This window comes from Alosa pseudoharengus, unplaced genomic scaffold (genome assembly GCF_046254945.1).
Source record: "Alosa pseudoharengus isolate Yale_2024_CS ecotype anadromous, Long Island Sound unplaced genomic scaffold, YU_APseudo_1.1 YU_APseudo_1.1_scf_10, whole genome shotgun sequence".
In the NCBI taxonomy this organism is placed as follows: Eukaryota; Metazoa; Chordata; class Actinopteri; order Clupeiformes; family Clupeidae; genus Alosa; species Alosa pseudoharengus.
The window spans coordinates 12,903,304-12,919,995 of record NW_027468565.1 but is presented as its reverse complement, the minus strand read 5'-3'; the positions used below and the strand labels follow the sequence as shown (position 1 = coordinate 12,919,995).

At 45.9% G+C, this 16,692-nt stretch overlaps 1 protein-coding gene across 6 annotated transcripts in view; it reads left to right on the top strand.

Annotated features, from left to right (window-relative positions):
• Positions 1-3,900: 3,900 nt before the first annotated feature.
• ccdc136a (coiled-coil domain containing 136a) overlaps positions 3,901-16,692 on the top strand; it is a 20,700-nt gene continuing 7,908 nt past the window's right edge. For 4 of the 6 annotated variants that reach the window (XR_012981917.1, XR_012981918.1, XM_076264067.1 and 1 more), the window contains exons 1-5: positions 3,901-4,206; positions 4,828-4,975; positions 12,435-12,707; positions 14,246-14,320; positions 14,842-15,144. Coding sequence is in view for 4 of the 6 variants with exons in the window: in XM_076264067.1 (XP_076120182.1) it covers positions 4,924-4,975; positions 12,435-12,707; positions 14,246-14,320; positions 14,842-15,144 (703 nt within the window). In the remaining 2 variants the exon portion in view is untranslated. Of the gene's footprint in view, positions 4,207-4,598; positions 4,654-4,827; positions 4,976-5,466; positions 5,601-12,434; positions 12,708-14,245; positions 14,321-14,841; positions 15,145-16,692 lie in introns of those variants that run through there. The other 2 variants (XM_076264085.1, XM_076264099.1) reach the window with 2 other exon arrangements.

Sequence of the window (16,692 nt, the reverse complement as noted above, 5' to 3'; positions counted from 1 at the left end):
CAGTTGTGTTTGGTGTGTTGTCAGTTTTTCAGTTGGATTATTATGTTCTTCAACCAAGACAACCCCAACCCAAATATCCAATGGACATAAAAATAAACTACAACCTCCATCCAATTTATATAACAAAACACTATAATTCAGTAATACTTAATTTAATAGTAATTCACCTTGTCTGACAGATCATATGTCAATTAGTTGTTGCTTTTGACACTTAAAATCCCAAGATGGTAATTGCTAGGGGTTGGAGTTGAAGGTGAGAGTCATCTTATGACCCCGGTTATACCAATACCAAACACCAATAATGTCTCAATATTAAATAGGGGATTTGCTGATTATGAATTATTATGATTGGACAACTCCTCAAATGGCTCTCATAAGAAATAATTACAATATAGCGTTGATGCAGAAATACACACGCACCTGTCACTTCACCCATGTCACCACTGAGGGGTGCTAGCACACCACTGGTGAAGCAAAGCTCTGTTGCTCCACTACATCCACGCTGCCATATTTAGCTTCTGTTTACAGCCACTGAGTGGCCAAGACTGATTACTCATCACTCCTAATAGACAAACAATGAATGTTTTTGCTGAATGTATTACAAACAATATCAAAATATGGGGGAAGTCAACTGTTAGCATGTCGCGTTTCAGAGATCCAATTATCTTGATGACTCAATTTTCACAACAGTGGCTTTAAATATGCTATGTAATTTTCTATCAAAACAATACTGCCCTGGGGAGGGCACCTTCATCAGATGAAAATAGCCTCATTACTTGACCGACCCAAATGATGTAATCCGACCCAAAAGCATTAAATATAGCCAGTCGCACCTCACCTCCATGGTATTCCTCCCATGCCCATGAAAAACACCCAATGTGCTGTGCTGTGTTTCCCTTGCCTTGCTGCTGTTTTCTTCACAGGGATGGGATGAGTTCCAACTGAAAATTACCAACGTAGTGAGAAACACACTTGGCAACAATCTAACTCGCTGTGTGTGAACTGGCCCTAGTGGTCCTAATAATTGTGTGTTTGTGTACATGTGTATGTAAGTGTATGTAGGTATGAGTGTGGGTGTGTGTTTTTGTGAGAGTGTGTGTTATTGAGTGTGTGTGTGTGTGTGTGCAAGCGTGCGCATGCACATGTGTATTTGTTTGTGAGTGTGTGTGTGTGTGTGTGTGTGTGTGTGTGTGTGTGAGAGAGAGAGAGAATGTATTTGTCTTTGTCAGCTGAGACTGTGTGCTGTATGGCAGATTTCCAGGCGAGAGCTGCTTGACAGGACCAGAAGAGTAGAGCTCCCGGAGCCAGTAAGTGTTATCTGCTGCCATCTCACATGCCCTGTGCCCACACACACAAATGTTGCAGTGCTTTCTTATGATGCAACGATTCACTGATAGAAAACTGTTCTTCTCTCTGTCTCTCCCTGTGTGTGTGTGTGTGAGATGTACGTGCCATCACACATATCCTTGTATGAGTGAGTCTGTGTGTTGACAGTGTATGTGTGTGTGTTTGTGTACTGTTCTCACTTATACACACATATGCATATGGATTTGCATATTTAAGTGCCTTTCTGCTTCCTCAGACATAATGCACTTTCTGCTGCTACATGTATGGGATGACCATCAGCGTGTCCAGAGATTAAGATAACATAAAAGTGCAGGACTCTGGTCCTCCTAACTGACCCCTACTTGCACGAGAAAGCTGTTCCATCTGTCCAGTGCAGCAGAGTCGGTTGCGGGGCAGAGGTCCAGGGAGGGGAATAGAGGGGAGGGGGAGGACAGTGAAATATGGAGAGTGCACTCAGGAGGACTCGGCTTATAATAAGCAAGTAATTAGCTGAGCCTCTCTCCCTTTAGACAGGAGGAGGACCGCTTTGATGATTCTCTATCCTCTTCATGTTGGCATGGTGACCACCAGAGTATTGGGGAAAGGGGGCTTAGCTGCTTGGCTGGGGTGGTGGTGTGTTGGTTTAGATCAAACTGAGGTAAGCTAGCGTTAAGGGGGGAAATGAGCACAGATGTTTTGGTGTGTGTGTGTGAGATAGACAGAGAGAGATGTGATGGGAAAGGGCTGACCTCTCCTCCCTTAGGAGCGTACAATACTGCACTGGTCCAGTCCAATGTATCCCCACCCCCTCCTGCCTCCCCATCCCCCCAACTTCCTGTTGACGTCTGTAAGAAGTCCTTCTCTCCAACAAATTATTCTTACCCTTATAGAATCATCTTCCTTTTTACATTTGTGATATGCAATATTGGGAGCGTTGGTGTGTGCTTTGTTTAACTGTGAAGTATAATCCATCACAAAGTGCCCTAATTCTACTTCATTTCCCTTCAGTTGCCTAGCAACCCCTCCCTGCCACAGGAATGCTTCAAGTTAAACGCTGCTCCATATTTCCTTGGTGCTCTGTTTGTTTTTCTCCCCATGTGTTGTAAAAAAAAAGTAGGGGAAACACTTACCTCAATTCTGTCACTGAATCTTATCATATCTATATGGATGGAGTGATTGCAACTTGCAGTCCTGCTCAACTTGATAGAAATAATGAATTGAGTATAACCCAGGTGTATAGATTCCAGTTCCTTTTGCTATCCTGACGGTTGGCTTTAATCTTTGAGAATGACAAGCACATTGCCTGTTAAATTGATGTGTGCTGAATAAGAATCGAGCCCCGCTGAGGCAAGAGCGGCCCAGAAATTGCCATGCCAGCGGAGTCGTGCTGAGGGAAGCGTGCTGAAATATTTACCTCTTCCTGTGTCCAGATTGTGTTTGGTTTTAATCTCATGGCACACACAGCTAGCTGTCATTGGCCACTCCCCCTGGTCCCTTGTCAACATTCTTTATCTATCAAACTTGTCTATGAACAAAGTCTCAGCAAGGAAGTTGATGTAGACACATGGACCCTCTGATCTGGACTGCCTCTGCGTCTGTGCGTCTGTGTGTGTGTGTTGTGTGCGTGCGTGCGTGCGTGCGTGCCAGCCCCTGATTAATAATTTGTCTGGATTGGGTTTTTATAGTTGCCAGGTCTCTGTCCATCATTCTCTCCCCCTTCTGTCTCCCGCTCATCTGATGGACCTATTTTGGGTTTGTCTCAGTCAAACCCTCCACCTTTTCACATGTCTTCCTCTTTCTGCGGTTCTTTCTCTCTCTCTCTCTCTCTCTCTCTCTTCCTCTCTATCTCTCTCTCTCTATTTTGTGAGATCATGTCTGCACTGATGGTCTAGTAGGCTGACTTTGACTCACGCTCCTCTGCGCATTTTCCCCTAAATCTTTGCCAACGCAGCTGTGCTCTCCATCAAGAGGGCAACACCCCCTCACACACACAAACCCACACATTCTCTCTCTCTCTCCTCCTCACACTCTGTCCCTCTCTCATTTCTGCTTTCACTCTCGATCTCTCTATCACTCCATCCCTCACTCACTCACTCGATCGCTCACTCAATACACACTCCTACACAAATAGCACATCTCTGTAGCACTCTGTCATCCTATCTCTCCTCATGTATCACACCCTCTTCCTATGCAAGCTGTAGTGCTGTAGTGTTGTGGGTGTTAGAGGGCTCGGACTAAAGCCCTGGTGTCAACCCTTCCTGCAGCTTCACAATCCTCTTGCAGCCTAAGCCTACAGGGGAGCTTCCTGTCCAAGGACAGCCCTGTGATGTGTGCTTCCTGGAGGCCTGCCACGGGTTAAACCTCCCCCTACTCACTCTGGTTCTCACTTCCAATGTATTTGCTATGTCACACCTAAACACACAGTACAGGTCTGGTTTGCTGGACAGATACGCTACAGTGTGTGTGTGTGTGTGTGTGTGTGTGTGTGTGTGTGTGTTTATGTGTGTGTTTATGTGTGTGTTTATGTGTGCCTGCCTGTGTATGTGTGCAAAAGAGCAAGAGGAGGAAGAGGAAGAACACAGAGGAAGGAAAGCACTGAGACTTTGTGGTTTTGTATTAAAAACGTTCAGCATCCGAGGCAGAGAAGTACTTCGAAAACACGTACGAGAGTAATTTGGGAGAAATGAGAAGCAAAAACGAATGAACAGGGGGGAGAATGAGAGTGGGGAGAGAGAGAAAGCAAGAGAGAAAAAGAGAGATAGAGGCTGATCTGATGAGGGGAGGAGAGAGAGTTGAAACTATGAGAAGGAAATGATCAGCGAGCTGCAGCAGTATCTGTGAGCCTGCAGAAATCTGCACGCTGTCTGGATCTCATTAAAGGTAAAACTCTCTTTCTCTCTCTCTCTCTCTCTTTCTCTCTCCCTCTCTCTCTTTATCTCTCTCTCTCCCTTTCTCTCCTTCGCTCTATACATACATCTATTATCTCTGGTATGTGTGCGTGTGCGTCTGTGTGGAAACACATCAAGAAAGTAAAGAACAAGAAAGTGAGTATTACATAAAAGTCAGGGCTGCGCATCATGCACAGATAGTTAGCAGAGAGAAAAAGGAGCTTTCTGCCTCTTCTAATCCGGGAGTGAGAAACTGTTGTTTACCACTCCAGTGTTTTCCCCCTCCTTCTCTCTCCCTCCTTCTTTCTCTCTCTCCTTCTCTCTCTATCTCTCTCTTTCCTTTTCTCTCCACCCCTCTTTCCTCCCGCCTCCACTCTCACACAGCGGAGCAGAGGCTTCGGCTCTTTTGGACCTCACAGTTCCCTTCTGCAGAGTGTTTGTGAGTGTGTGTGTGTGTGTGTGTGTTTTTCTGCGAGCGCATCTAAAATACTCTGCGTGTATATATATATATATGTAAGTGCATTCCCCGACCCTCCCTCTTCACTTTCTCTCTCTCTCTTTTTTTCTCACTCTCTCTCTCTTTCTCTCTCTTTCTCTCTCTGTGTCTGTGCAGGTGGGCGTGTGGACCTCCTGACCCAGAGCTCCCCCACCCCACCTCCCACTCCACCCCTCCGCCTACTCCCCCAGCTCCAGAGCCGCTGGAGGGGCCATGGACGGACTGCGCCTACCACCACTCATCGAGGAGGCGCTCGACTCCACAGGTAGGCTCTTCTCCACAGCTCTCTCTCCATGCATGTTTACTCGCATGTGTGTGTGTGTGTGTGTGTGTGTGTGTGTGTGTGTGTGTGTGTGTGTGTGTGCGTGTGTGTGCGTACGCGAGTGTGTGAGAAAAAGGGTTTGTGTTTTTTGTGGGTGAATATTAAGGACGGTAGTGTTGTGAGTCATGTTTTTAGTGTGCTGAGGTCAGTCACATCACACAGAGAAGCTTCTAGGTTTTTTTGTCGGGGGAGATGAATGAATTAATTGAGACTTGAAGCCTGGGAGGCTGTGTGTGTCTGTGTGTGTGTGTGTGTGTGTGTGTGTGTGTGTGTGCACGCTGTTTTAGAGGAGGGTTCATGTCGATGCGAAGGCAGATGAGTCGTGGCTGAGGGGGTGTGTGTGGGGGCGGGCAGGTGGATGGAGTAGAGCACGGAGGCAGGGAGATAGAGAGAGAGAGAAAAAGTGAGAGAGAGAGATGTGATAGAAAGATATGTTCGCTGAGCTACTCTTACTCACTCACTCACACACTCCTCTCTGCTGGACTCTGAAGCGCTCACTCTCTCCCTCCGTTCGTGTTGTTGCCATGGAGTCTGTCAAGCTCTGATGGAGAACAGTCACAATTAGCAGGTAAATATGTGCTTTTAACGGCAAGATTGTTCATTTTCACAGCCTGTTTGGGGCACAAGTTTTGGTGCGACAGGTTTCTGGGTAGCTGTCTGTAGTTGGCAGGTGTGTGTGTGCGGTGAGATATGTGGCTTCCTTTTGGTGACATGCGTGCCTCGCTATGAGGAAGCTCTGCCTGGGCTGTCTTCTGTTCGTCTCTGCATGAATTGTAAAAATATATACGGCCAGCTTTCTCACAGCTGTTTTATTTTGATACAGCTGAGAAAGCATAGTCAGTAAGTCATATGTGACAAAGCATGTTGAAACACTTCTGAGAAATATCTCAGCGCAACAAAGTACCTACTTGAATAAAAACGTTTTTTTGTTTTTGTATTGTATTTTTTGCATTTTGTATTTCATACTCAAAGAGTATTCTGAATGTGCAAATAGATAAGATAGGATAAGTTAATTTTTCTTGCTTTGAATAGAATTGTCTACCACTTGTGTGCAGCACAGACAAATTAAAGGGAAATGCATTTAGCAAATATGAGTACTGCTGTTGTTGGCATGGGCCTGATTGTTTAAACAGCGATTGCACTGTGAATGTTGGCATATTGACTGCTCCCTCTGCGTCTTCATCCTGAAGATCTATCCCAGGCTCTGTTCAGCCAGGGAATGATATGCTTTGCATGTGGTTAACTTCATACGCAGCACCAGACTTTTGGCCTCCTGACAGCCATCATGGCTCTCCTCTGACCGACCCTCTTGTTCCCTGCCCCATGACCTGGTCAATGACACACACCCTCATTCTATACCTGCAATAGAATGACACACCTGTGTTTATCAGCAACAGAACAGAACTATGCCTTTCCATGTGCATTCCTCTTGAGTTCCGCCTCAGAGCTCTGACAAAGGTTGGATCAATAGCAGAGGGAGGGTGTTGATGACAAATATCTCATGTTGAAAACAGTCGCCATTGAGTTCAGTCATCTATGGGATTTTTTTTTCTCAGATGGTCTATCAGTGCAGATGCTTGAGATTGTGCAAGGCTAGTGGTTGGAAGTTTTGTCATTCTTTTGCTGTTGAGAGGTTGTCATGGAGTGACAAAGCCAGCATATTTCTCTGCTAGTCTTATTGTCCCCAGACGGCATTGTTTTATTTATCAAGAATCGATGACCCAGATTGAGCGAGTTCTCATGCTGACACAGTTGCGACGTCGCTGTTCTCAAACAGAGCGTTCAGACACTGCTACCAAAGGGGACATTCCCACCATCTGTGAGCTAGAGAACTCCCATGATTCACTGAATATTCTCTCTCTCTCTCTCTCTCCCTGTTTCATTCCCTCTTTCTCTCATTCTATCTATCTACTACGTCAATAGGCCTTTCCGCCATGCATCATCTGTGCTTAACATCTGTTCTGACATTTGCTTTTCTCCTGTGTGATATATCCCAGTCTTCATCTCCTCATGACGCCCCCACACACCCCTCCTATTCTCTCTCTCTCTCTCTCTCCCTCTCTCTGTATCCCACTCTCTCCTTCTCTATGTGTAATACACCATTGTCTCTCTCTCACTCCATGGTAATGCACCTTCCAATATGTAGGCACCCACACATACTCAGTGCCCACTCCCCACACTCCATAGGTGTGTGTGTGTGTGTGAGAGAGAGAGAGAGAAAGAGAGAGAGAGAGAGAGAGAGAGAGAGAGAGAGAGAGAGAGAGAGAGAGAGAGACTGCCTGGACCCACTTTTCACATGAGAAGTAGGCTACAGAATAAAGACTATATTGATGTGTTTTTGTAAACTTTTATGTAAGTCTCCTCCTTCCTGCATTTCTAGAGCCTGGCACATCCCTCTCTGGCTGTTTCTGGCTGTTTCACATGTTCTGTCTCTCTCTCTTGTGTGCACAGCTTGTCTTCATTTTATCCCTTTGAAGATAGAAAGCTGTACATTATCCCTGGACATCTCTCCAGAGTGCATTTTTGCTGATTCTTGTTCTTCACACAAATATGCACAAACACTCTCACACAGACATGCACATATGCACACTTAGACATGCCAACACAAACAGACATACAGTATACACACAAACACACAGATAGCGTAGCCTACACACACACACACACACACAGACACACACATATTCACAAACACAAATGCCTCTGTGACTATGTGTCTAATGGGATTCATTCCAGCAAAGCATTTTTTTTCCGGTGGCCCACTTTCTGCATTTCCCAGCAAAAAGCAGAAACATCGCTCGAGCCTTTTAAAAGACAGCGGGCTGTTTGCCTTATCAAGCATTTGAGCTCGGCATTCTTTCTTTCACGCTTGCGTTCACTCTCATTCTCCCCTTTCCTTTGATTCTGTCCCGTCACTGAAGCACTCCCCAGTGCTTCAAGCAATAACAGTTGAGTGCGGGGAACATTACCTTCTGTGAACTTCGGGGATATCTCGCCCCTCAATCAGGGCACTCTCTCGCTATCGGCCGTCTTGTCTACGTGGGCTTTGCCGAGCGTATAAGCACACCGTGACAGTCTGTCTCCAGGGCAACCAGACGAGCCCACCTGTGCACCGTTCGTCAGAGGCGAGAAAAGAACACCTTTACCTGAGGAGCGGGAGAGAGGGGGAAGGGAGATGTACCAAAACAACGCAAGCAGAAAAACATGGCCCTCATTAGCAAGTAAACACTATGGTGGTGAATGTAGGCGGGGGTCTCCATGGCGATGGAGCGAGTGTATCACTTCACCTTTCTCCTCTCTCTGGTGAGATATAAAAGGAAAGGAGAGAGGGGAACGGATAAAGCCTGGAGGCACTCTCTCTCTCTTTTTTTCTGTCTCTCTCTCTGTTTCCCTCACTCCTCTATGGGGTAGCAGTGTGCGCAGTGCTTTCACAGGGGCTGCTTCAAAGCCTGGGTAGGGAGGGGGGGGTGGCATGAATAATGCAAGGCCTCCCACACTACCACACAGATGCAGGGCATGAACAAGCCCTCATACACTGAACACACATGTACACACTGCACATAAAGACAAACACACACACACACTCACACACACACACACAATACACAGACTCAGTGTGGCCATATACACACAAACACACATTTACTTCACCTGTTTCATCCAGAAGTGCAGAAAAGCAGTGACCTGTGCAGAGTTTGGTCAAAGTTGTAGTAAAATGTTAATTTACAGAGCCACCTGTGGGCATCTGTATGTGAGAACTTGTATCTCTCTCTCTCTCTCCCTCTCTTTCTCCTCAATCTTAATATAAGTACACCATATGTCCTGCTCTGTCTATCCCAATCCGTGAATTAGTGAAACACACAGTGAACACAGTGAGGTGAAGCACACACTAATCCCGGCGCAGTGAGCTGCCTGCAACAACAGCGGTGCTCGGGGAGCAGTGAGGGGTTAGGTGCCTTGCTCAAGGGCATTTCAGCCATGCCTACTGGTCGGGGTTCAAACCGGCAACTCTCCCTTTACAAGTCCGAAGTGCTAACCAGTAGGCCACGGCTGCTATTCACAATGAATATCTACATCTGTGTCATTTAGATAGAGCAGTAGATTCTCTAGACCTTTACACATACTTGTTTTAAATTTGATTATGGGGGAATGTCAGAACATAAAAAGCCTTTGTGCAATGTGCAGTCTTAATGCTTGGCACTGTCTACTTCATTATGGTTCTCATACTCCTTTCTTTTCCAAAGTGTTGATATTCAAACTCACACTCAAGTTGAGTTTTTTTAAAGAGTAATACTTGTGATATGAAACTTACTTATACTGCTTTAGCAAAGCAGAAGTAACTGACATTTAATCTTGTTTAACACAGTCCCACACACTCGATTGAATTTGTTCCTTCATCTGGTTTTCATAAAAAGTTGTCATAATTTGACTGTCAGGTCAGTAATCACTGTCACTATTTCATCAGTTGACATTTTGTCATTTGTTACAATGTTCTGAGAGAAATGAGAATAGCTTACATGCAGACTTTGGGTTGGTTCACTATCAGGGATATTGTGTCCTAAACAAGTCTAGCTTCTGTGCTGTACAACCTCTTTTAAAGAATGTGAATGTGATCCCTTACTGCTAAATAATTGCAGACCCAATTCTAAATGGCTTTTCATTATTAAACTGAGAATAATGCCTTAGAGCAAGTGTGTAATGAGGATACATGATAATGATTTATACATTTTTAGCCTCATTTTCCGTAGTCTGATAAATAACTTTATTATTTTTGATGTGTGCATACATATTTAGTTTCATATATTCTTTTTTTATAGCTTTTTTTACCCTTTTTTAATCTGTTGTATACCATCTTTGTGAAGCACTTTGCACATTAATAGAAAGGTATTAATAGAATTAATTAATAGAAGGTAACTAAATAAGGTAACTGAAATTACAAGTTTCCCAGCCTTTCATTTAAACAAAAGTGTGTCACCAAAGTACTGAGATCACAATCAACCCGTATCCATCTAATGGGCAAATATTGTCCTCCTTTGGCTAAGAAGGTTCAATTCTGGTTTGTGCTGTGGCTGTGAGGACACATGATCTGTCCAGCCGCGCTCTCTCGGCCTGCTCTCTGATTTACCCTCTCATTACTGGCTCATTACACAGACATCAAATTTTAATGACACTCACTCATGCTGTCGGAAGTCATGCCTCAGACCGGAGGACGCCTGCGAAGCGTGCAGTTCGGCAAAGCTACGGATCTTACTGTGGCGCACGCCAAAGATACCAGTCTGCCTTTGTCATGCGAGGTGAGGTGAGACTGTGAGTTTTGCACCATGAGGTGTGATTGGGTGATTTGCACGGTGTGAATTGTGCTACAAGAACAGTACATGAGCTGTAGCAGAATATGCTATCTTTCTTCTGAGGTGTTTTGCATTATAAAATAACCTCTGCAAACAGACATGCAGAATGACATATGAAAGTGGTAGAGATAGTGAAGTATATAGGTGTAGTCCACATATAAAGGAATATTTTATTTGTTACTGTAAGTGATATAATTTACTATTACAGGCTATTTTGCTAATGTAAAGACTAATGGGGTTTCTGCAACAGAACAGCAAGACAACATGGTTAAAGGACTGTTTACAACCAGAGAGAGTGTGTGTGTGTGAGAGAGAGAGAGGGGGGGAATAATGACTCTGGGCTGTATTTGGCCCTTGGGCCAGCACACTCTCTCTCTCCCCTGGGGCCCTGGATGGGAAGCACATGCAAACACCACTCCCAATCACACAGCCAGCTTCTTCTTCTAGCGGTGTGTAACACTCTCTCCCTCTCTCTCTCTCTTTCTCTCTCTCTCTCTCTCTCTCTCGGTTGTAAACAGTCCTTTAACCATGTTGTCTTGCTGTTTGGTGAATATATTTGAGGCCATCATGTTGGTACTTAATCACTCGGTCCCATAATAACCTCACTGGTAGGACTGGACAACGCTGGTCATGATGTTCTGTTCGTCCAAAGCTCCACTGCGCAGAGCTGCTGTTGCTATGGCATCCGTGTGTTCGGAGGGCAGCTGAGTGTGTGTGCCGCAAGAAAGGGCAGCTGAGCCTTTTGGCCTCCTGTCAGCATGTCAGTGTGTCATCTGTAAGTGTTGTATTTAACTCTGCTTCTCCCATATTATTTGCTGGTTCTGTCAGCATGATGGCTTGTGTGTGTGTGTGTGTGTGTGTGTGTGTGTGTGTGTGTGTGTGTGTGTGTGTGTGTGTATGTATGTGTGTGTAAAAGGCGTATTCTCAAAGCCACTTTGGGGGAAGGGGCGCATTTCTGAGCGATGACTCACACGCAGCAACTGACACACTGACCCTCCCACCCTCTTACCCTCCATCCCTCCTCTCTCTCCCCCTCCCTCCTCTTCCCTCCCTCTGTCTTGTTCTCCATCTCCACTCTCTCACTTTCTCATGTTTTCAACTTGTGCTGGAACACAGAGGCGAGGGCTGTGGTGGGAATGGCGGAGGAATGTGGAAAATTCCGAGCTGGGGCCTTGGAGAAGCGGCCACGCTCCTTTACATACTTCTTCAGCCATTTGTTCTGGAATCAAACCAGGCCCTGGGAACACAACGCCTTTATGTGTCCCGGGCCTTTTGGCCATGCGTATGGGATTTTGAATACAGGGAGCAGCAGTGAGTTTTGCGTAAAGGCTTTGGGACATTGCTTCATGACCTTTGGCTTGTCATGTTTCCCTGCTCCCATAAAGAGTGCACTGTTCTCCCACTGAGAGCTGAACTTTATCAAAACTGATATAACCAAGCACTTCACTATGATATAACAGACATGAACATGATACCATATTTGTTTGAGTCTGTACGTGTGTATGGTGTTGTCATCCAGTACTCAAATGACATAACATCTATCTGATAACTCATCACAAGATGGCGCTGTGGAATACATGTCAGATGCTCCATGTAGTTATGAGCAAGCTGTACAGTGGAGCCTAGAGTGCATTTGTAAGAGCTGAGACCTATAGAGGTTCACTGTGGCACTAGTGGGAGCCAGAGGTCCATATATCAGAGGCATTTGAGCCTGCGGGCTGCCTCAGGGGGCTTTAGTGAGGGGGAGAGGGCTGTGTAATGACAGGGGATGAATAAGCGCAGGCTGGAGGGTGCCAACACCTAAATAAGCAGGATATCAGCCTAAGCTGTGTGGGAGTTCTTTTTGTTCATGAGTCTAGCTCAGCTCTCAGTTCTGGTCCTTTCACAGAGGAATTCTGAAGGACATTTATATTCTTTATTTTGTCAGTTTTACAAAAAGAGCGATTCTTTTTCTTAAATGGGAAAATGGGCAGTTGTGTTTTGACAGATATATTAGAACAGAGAGGTATTTTGAGGCTCAGCTGTTCTCTCTTTGTTTCGCCGCCTTGTCCCAGATGAAAGCAGCGATCTGAAACCAGACGAGGCCATCATGAGCAGTGAGATCACCGCCAAGGAGCGGGACGTGCTGGAGGAGAACAACGAGAAGGAGCAGATGGAAAAGGAGGTTAAGGAGGAGAAGGCCGGCGAGGAGGAGGAGGACGAGGAGCCCCTCTCCCAGGAGCAGGAGCTGGAGGAGCTGCGGGCCCAAGTGCTGCAGCTGCTCCTGGAGCTGGAGGAGACGCGCGACACCTCCCAGAAGCACCAGGAGAGCTTCCAGGAGCTGCAGGGTGAGTCAGAGGGCTGGTAGGCTGGAAGTCCTCAGGGGTGCCTTGTGGGAAATGTAGTGTCTGAGACTTGTTATGATGTCTGCTGGATCTGGATGCGAAATAACACTGAAGACTAAGTGATGACTCATAATGTGTCTCGAATTGAAAAAGGGCAACTAAACAATTATGAAGTATGAAAATATTCTCTTGGGATAGGTGTAGGGAGTGTTTCAGCAGAGTGTTTTGGATCAGTTTACAATGTCAGACTCAGTGCAGATACAGACACATCATAAACTTAATTTACGGTCTCCCAAAGTTAGCATGTAACCTTTAAATGATGAATCAAGTGTCCTTATGATCTGTACCTGTTTTTTGCCCTGTGATTAGTACATCATCCTTCACAAATAACATAAGCTAGATCTTAATACGGACTCTGATTGCTCAATGGGGGCATCATAGTGTCTTCGAACTTCAACAAATGACTCATGCTATGGATGAAGGCCAGGTTGTATATTTGTATGTGTTTGTGTGTGTGTGTGTGTGTGTGTGTGTGTGTGTGTGTGTGTGTGTGTGTGTGTGTGTGTGTGTGTGTGTTTGTGTATAAGATGGTCAGCATACCTCTGGACAGCTGCAGACTGAGGGAAGCCTCCAGTCTTGGAAGAGCACATGGTGTTACTGGGGGGTGGGCTGAGTTTGAGGGGGCCGGGGGGTGGGTGGAGGGGGCATGGAGGAGAGAGGGTTGTGGAAGACATCAACGGCCTTCTGCCTGTAACCTCACTGGTGTGTCACTCATCTAAAGTGAGCATGCTCAGCTGTTGTGGGTTTCCTCTCCTCTGGTCAGTGCCCCCTCCCCTTCTCTTCTCTTCTCTTTGGTCTTAGGGGGCACTGACCACTGACACATCCATCAAGCGGTGCATGGAGAGGGCAGCTCCAATGCCACGGCGCACTGCCCGTAAATCACTCGCCTCTCAGGCCAGCACAGGCCCCATGGCACAGAGCTGTTTATCCACGACGCTCCCGGGAGAGCTATGTGCCCTTATCACGCCCTCTGCACAGAGGCTCGACAAACTGACTCATCCTTCATAAAAGCCTGAGAGGCTCACAGTGTGGAAAGCATAAAACCATTGTTGTGATTTGATTTATATATTTGTTTACGCTCTTGAGTGTGGACTTGATTTTACTGTGGTATCATGACTGATATAAAGTGTGGTTCATTTTGTAATGATGTTCCTACATGACAAACAAGAAGACATAAAAACTCTGACTGTATTGACTAAGTAAAGTGTCTGTGTATATTAGTTAAATATTTACAAGTCATTTTGTGCCATTATAATGGTGTAAAGTGATCGGACCATTAGTGCTTATGAATAATACATGAATGTGACAGTGACATCACCATATGTTCCCCTTGGTCTCCCTGCTGCTGGACGATTCCCTACACTCCCCCTCTCCCTCTTAAACCCCTTCCTTAGTATTACATTACTGCTGTCTGAGGTTGGACATGGAGTCCATGTTTTGATTTCTCATCTGGACTTTTCTCTCCTTGTGTCCATCTTCAGGCCTATTAGAGGATGAACGCCTGGCCAGTGCCCACCAGGCTGAAGCCTTCACTCGCCAGATACAGCGACTCCAAGGTATCCCCCTCTATACACACTCTCTCTCTCTCTCTATCTGTCTCTCTTGCTATCTCCCTCTCTCTGTCTCTCCTTATACAGTAAACACAGGTTGCCTAGAGGGTGACCAGTAGTGGGGACTCAAGTGATGGATGGATGGAGTTAATGAATGAATGCATAAATGAATGATAGAATACACAAATGAATGAATGAATGAATGAATACACAAATGAATGAATGAATGAATGAATACACAAATGAATGAACGAATGAATTAATTAATTAATCATTTAATTAATGGTTGGATGAACGAATTAACAAATGAACAAATGAATGAACAGATATATGAACGAATGAGTACAGTTTATCAACATCTCCCCCACCTCCACCCTCAGCCCAGCTGCGTTCGGTAATGGACAGCCTGGAGGAGAGGGAGATATCTAACCTCCCTCTCTCTCTCTCTCTCTCTCTATCTCTCTCTCTCTCTCTCTCTCTCTCTCTCTCTCTCTCTCTCTCTCTCTCTTTGTCTCTTCTCCCTCTAGCCCAGCTGCGCTCGGTGCAGGAGGAGATGGACAGCCTGGAGGAGGAGAAGGAGAGCGAGCTGCGGGAGGCGCAGGAGGAGCTGCACGCCGCCCAGGAGGAGGTGGTGTTGCTGCAGCAGGCGGCCGAGGACGCGGCGGCCGAGCGCGAGAACGACATCGCCAGCCTGCAGGAGGAGATGTGTCGCCTGCGCGCCCAGCTGCAGCGGCTGCAGGACACGGCGCAGGAGTACGAGCTGGAGATCACCACGCTGCGCGCTGAGATCGCCATGAAGAGCCAGCGCCGCGATGAGGAGCGCCGCGAGGGTGAGCCAACCAACCAGTACAGCTCTCTTCAAGGCCAGAGCCAATCAGAGGCTATGCTGGGGTACTGTAGCCCATAGGTTCTCACCAAAGGTTAAACCAAAACACCATGGCACACTGGTCTCTGTCAGGGATGTAGTGGAGGCTAAACGCAAGTAAACACAGTTTATCCACCTCTGAAATTTCCGAAATAGAGTTTATCCACCTCCTATTAGAGTTTATCCACCTCTCAAAAGAGTTTATTCACCAACTGCAACTTTTAACATTCAAAAATCACACTCTATTATCCACATTCACAATATCTACACTCATCAACACTCTAGGAACCATCTAATACCACTGGTATTGTTATAAACATTGACAATAACCTGCACTATCACCAAACATGTTCTGAATGCCTTTTTAAAAAATCTAATACCGCATGGCGCAGTCCACCTCACCGCGATCACAGAATTCATAGTTTACCCACCTCTTATTTTACCACTACATCCCTGGTCTTTGTGCTCCAAACAATAATTGCATTGGCTGCAAGTCCTGGCTCTGTAAATGGGAAATAAACAGATTATCTCTGACTGTGCCGTACACTATTCCAGACAATCAGTAGGGTGCCCTCTGAAACGTGGAAGGGAGGAGCGTATCTGATTGTTGAGCTCAAATAGACAACATCTGTAAATAGTCTGACAAATGTCTGGATATGACTGAATATGAAAGAGATTGCAGTATATGTGAGTGACTTTGACTTAAATGGGTTCAAATTAAATCTCTTGATCATCAAAACATAATTATACTATTAACCATATTTTCATTGAACAACATTTCAATAACCACAATTGAAACAAAACATGGTGAGAAATCTTTTCAGACATTTGACAAAAAAGAAGTTGAACAAAAAGGAGAACAATAAAAGAAAGAAAACCTGTTGAGACCGTCTTCTTACGTAATAGCTGATGTCATTTTGAGACCTGCACTTGAAGCCCTTGGCTCCCCTGGGTTTTGCCACTGAGATTGCAGTTGGCACCCACGGGTGAAGGGCATAAATCTACCCGTGGTTTTAATAAAGGGGCAGCATTGGGAACGTGCACCCAGCCCGCAGTGCCCAGTGCAGCAGTGTCCCTGGGGTGGAGCAGAGCGGAGCGCCCTCTCAGAGGGATGGCAGAGGCATGATGTCACCCTGCTCTCCTGGTGAGAACAGGAGGCCATCTGCTACACACACACACCCACGCCACTCTTACACACACACACATACACACACACACACACACACACACACACACACACACACACACACACACACACACACACACACACACACACACACACACACACATGGGACAGGAGACAGATGGAATGGTTCCTCTCATTATCTTACTCAGTGGAGCAAAGGACTGTGTGTGTGTGTGTATGTGTGAGTGTGTGTGTGTGTGTGTGTGTGTGTGTGTGTGTGTGTGTGTGTGTGTGTGTGTGTGAGTGTGTGTGTGTGGTGGGTGGCTGCTGACAGTTGCTGCCCACTCAGCATGGATGGCTGGGGAGGGCATGGTTTGACTAGAATAC